The following is a 2,579-nucleotide window of genomic DNA, read 5'->3' as shown; positions in this document are numbered from 1 at the left end:
CGCATTAAGTTTATTTTGGTTACTAAAGTGACGCCACCGAAATCGGGGTGTTACAGGGTTAACCTGCATACATATCACGCAACATGCATACTGACTTAGTTGATGAGTGTGGTTGCTATTTGATAAACTTACTTGGAACATGCTAATTGTTATTATTGTCGTTATGATTTTGTGGAACATGCAACCCTAGGAATGATATCTCTAGTTATAAGCCTAAGTGGCTATCTATTATTTGTACCTATTGGGTTTATTATCTACATAGTTCTTTAGAGTTGACCCTCGCGTCTTCTGTGTGTGTTTTGGCGGACAACGCCTTTTGTCAGATGAATATTGCGCACTGGTACACCATGGTCCACCCTTCGGGGGGGATTAGGTATGAGATGATCGATCAGGACGACCCCGGGTCGTGGGTGGTTGACCCCGCGAGCCATCGAGCGACGTATTCGGGGCGTATCATGGAGGATCACGTGGACAGTGGAGGACTCTTGAGGTCAGGAGTGTTGAGGCGATGCTCTGTCAGCTTCAACTTGCCACCGGGCGTTCACTGCGGACCAGGATTCGGAGGAGCACCGCCGCCACCGTCATCTTCAGAGGAGGAGGATCCCTCAGATGAGATTCCAGTGGGAGTGCCTTCGGCAGGGTCTAGTGCACCCTCCGTTGCGATCATTGATGATCAGGGTTCGGGCCCTAAGCCCGTGAGTCCAGCATCGGAGCGCACTGCGGTTGCGAGAGGAGGACGGATAGGGTTAGTAGACTTGGTCGTTCTGGATTCTGATTCAGACGACGATCATGCTAGCACATAGTTTTGAGTGTTGGCATGAGCTCCTCGAGTTAGGATTAGTGTAGGAGTAGAGTTTTAGCTCTGACAGTCTTGCTTCATTTGTTACTTAGGGGACAGGGTAGATCCGCCTATAGCTTTTTGTGTGGTTTCCTTACGGGAATCACAGAGAGTTGGTTGGACTTAGGAGGTCTTATTTTCAGGCCATTGGGTCAGCTGATTCTCAGTTTTGAGGGATGGTGTTGCGGGCACTTCACCCTTTTCTTTTGGTTTGTATAACTTGCCTTCGGGCGTTACACCTTTCTTTCCGTCACTGGAGGTTTACTCGTGACGAGGTTACTACTACAGCGGGGGCTGTTTATATATTGTATATTAGTTCTGATTTTTGTTATTGTTGGGTTTTATTTAATTCCGTCTTGTCTTAGTTATTATTATATCGAAAAAAAAATATTCACGTTTTTCCGCATTAAGTTTATTTTGGTTACTAAAGTGACGCCACCGAAATCGGGGTGTTACAGGAAGACTGATCCCAAGGAACACCTGCTATACTTTAACACGAAGATGGTGATCTGTGCCGCTTCCGATGCTGTAAAGTGCAGGATGTTTCCGGCTACGTTTAAAGGCACTGCCATGGCATGGTTCACAACACTGCCCCGAGGATCAATCACGAATTTCCGTGACTTCTCATCTAAGTTTCTAGTCCAGTTCTCGGCAAGCAAGACCAAACAAGTGACGATCGAGGATTTATACAATGTGCGCCAGTCCGAAAGCGAGACTCTGAAGCAGTACGTGAAACGGTTTTGCGCCGCGTCGGTAAAAATTGAGGGGTCAGAGCCAAATGCCTGTGCCTTCAAGAACGGTTTGCAACCTGGGAAGCTAAATAGCAAGTTGAGTCGCAAGCCGGCCCGATCAATGGCTGAGATTCGGGCGAGAGCAAACACCTACATACTCGATGAGGAGGATGATGCTTTTAAGCGAAGGCGCGCGAAGGTAGAGAAAGATGGCGATCAGAGGGATGCATCGACGATCAGAGGGATGCATCGCCAGAAGACAAGCCGAGCAAAGAGAAAGCGGAAGGGAGCAAGAGACGAGACAGAAAGGTGCGTACGAGTGAAAAAGTGCCGAGAGAACCATTGTATCCCAAAAAGGAGAATTTTGAGCGCTGCCGACTCTCGTCGGCGAGAGGAGTCAGGGAAAAGTTTGAGTGCGCATCCGACGGAGCTGCTGCGTGAGGTTAAGGCGACACACGCAGTTGAGGAAGGCAAGAAGGAGGCAGGCTCGCCCCGGGCAGCGTTAGATAAGACAAAATGGTGCGAGTACCACCGCTCGGCAGGACATGACACTGGGGACTGCTTTACTCTAAAGAATGAAATTGAGAGGCTCATCCGAGCAGGGCGATCACAGCTGGGTGACCGTGGTGATCGCTGGAGCGGGGAGCGACAACGAGGAAACCGGTATAATGGGTCCCGCCAGCAGGATGATCGTAGACGGGAAGATCGCCATCGTACCCCAAGCGCTGACAAAAAGGAAACACTGGCCACACGGAAAAAAGGGGGCGAAGGAAACCTTCAATAAGGACCTTGAGCCGCCGGTTGGAACGATAAATACGATTGCAGGTGGTTTCGGTGGAGGCGGGGAAACAGCTTCGGCGAGAAGAAGCACGTCAGGGCAGTAACGTCGGTACAAAAATATGAGATCCCTTTCGGTTTCCAACATCCAGACATCGTGATATCGTCGGCGGATTTCGAAGGAATAAAGACGCACAAGGATGATCCGGTAGTTGTCATGATAAGGATAAACA

The 2,579-nt window shown here is 49.4% G+C and overlaps 1 protein-coding gene across 1 annotated transcript; it reads left to right on the top strand.

The window, feature by feature from the left end:
- Positions 1–1,339: 1,339 nt before the first annotated feature.
- Positions 1,340–2,353, top strand: LOC130725168 (uncharacterized). Its single transcript, XM_057576420.1, has one exon. The coding sequence runs from the start codon at positions 1,340–1,342 to the stop codon at positions 2,351–2,353; it is 1,014 nt and encodes a 337-aa protein (XP_057432403.1).
- Positions 2,354–2,579: the final 226 nt, after the last annotated feature.

Source organism: Lotus japonicus, chromosome 6, assembly GCF_012489685.1.
Source record: "Lotus japonicus ecotype B-129 chromosome 6, LjGifu_v1.2".
NCBI lineage: Eukaryota > Viridiplantae > Streptophyta > Magnoliopsida > Fabales > Fabaceae > Lotus > Lotus japonicus.
The sequence above is the reverse complement of the archived record's forward strand: the minus strand, read 5'-3'. Positions and strand labels throughout refer to the sequence as shown.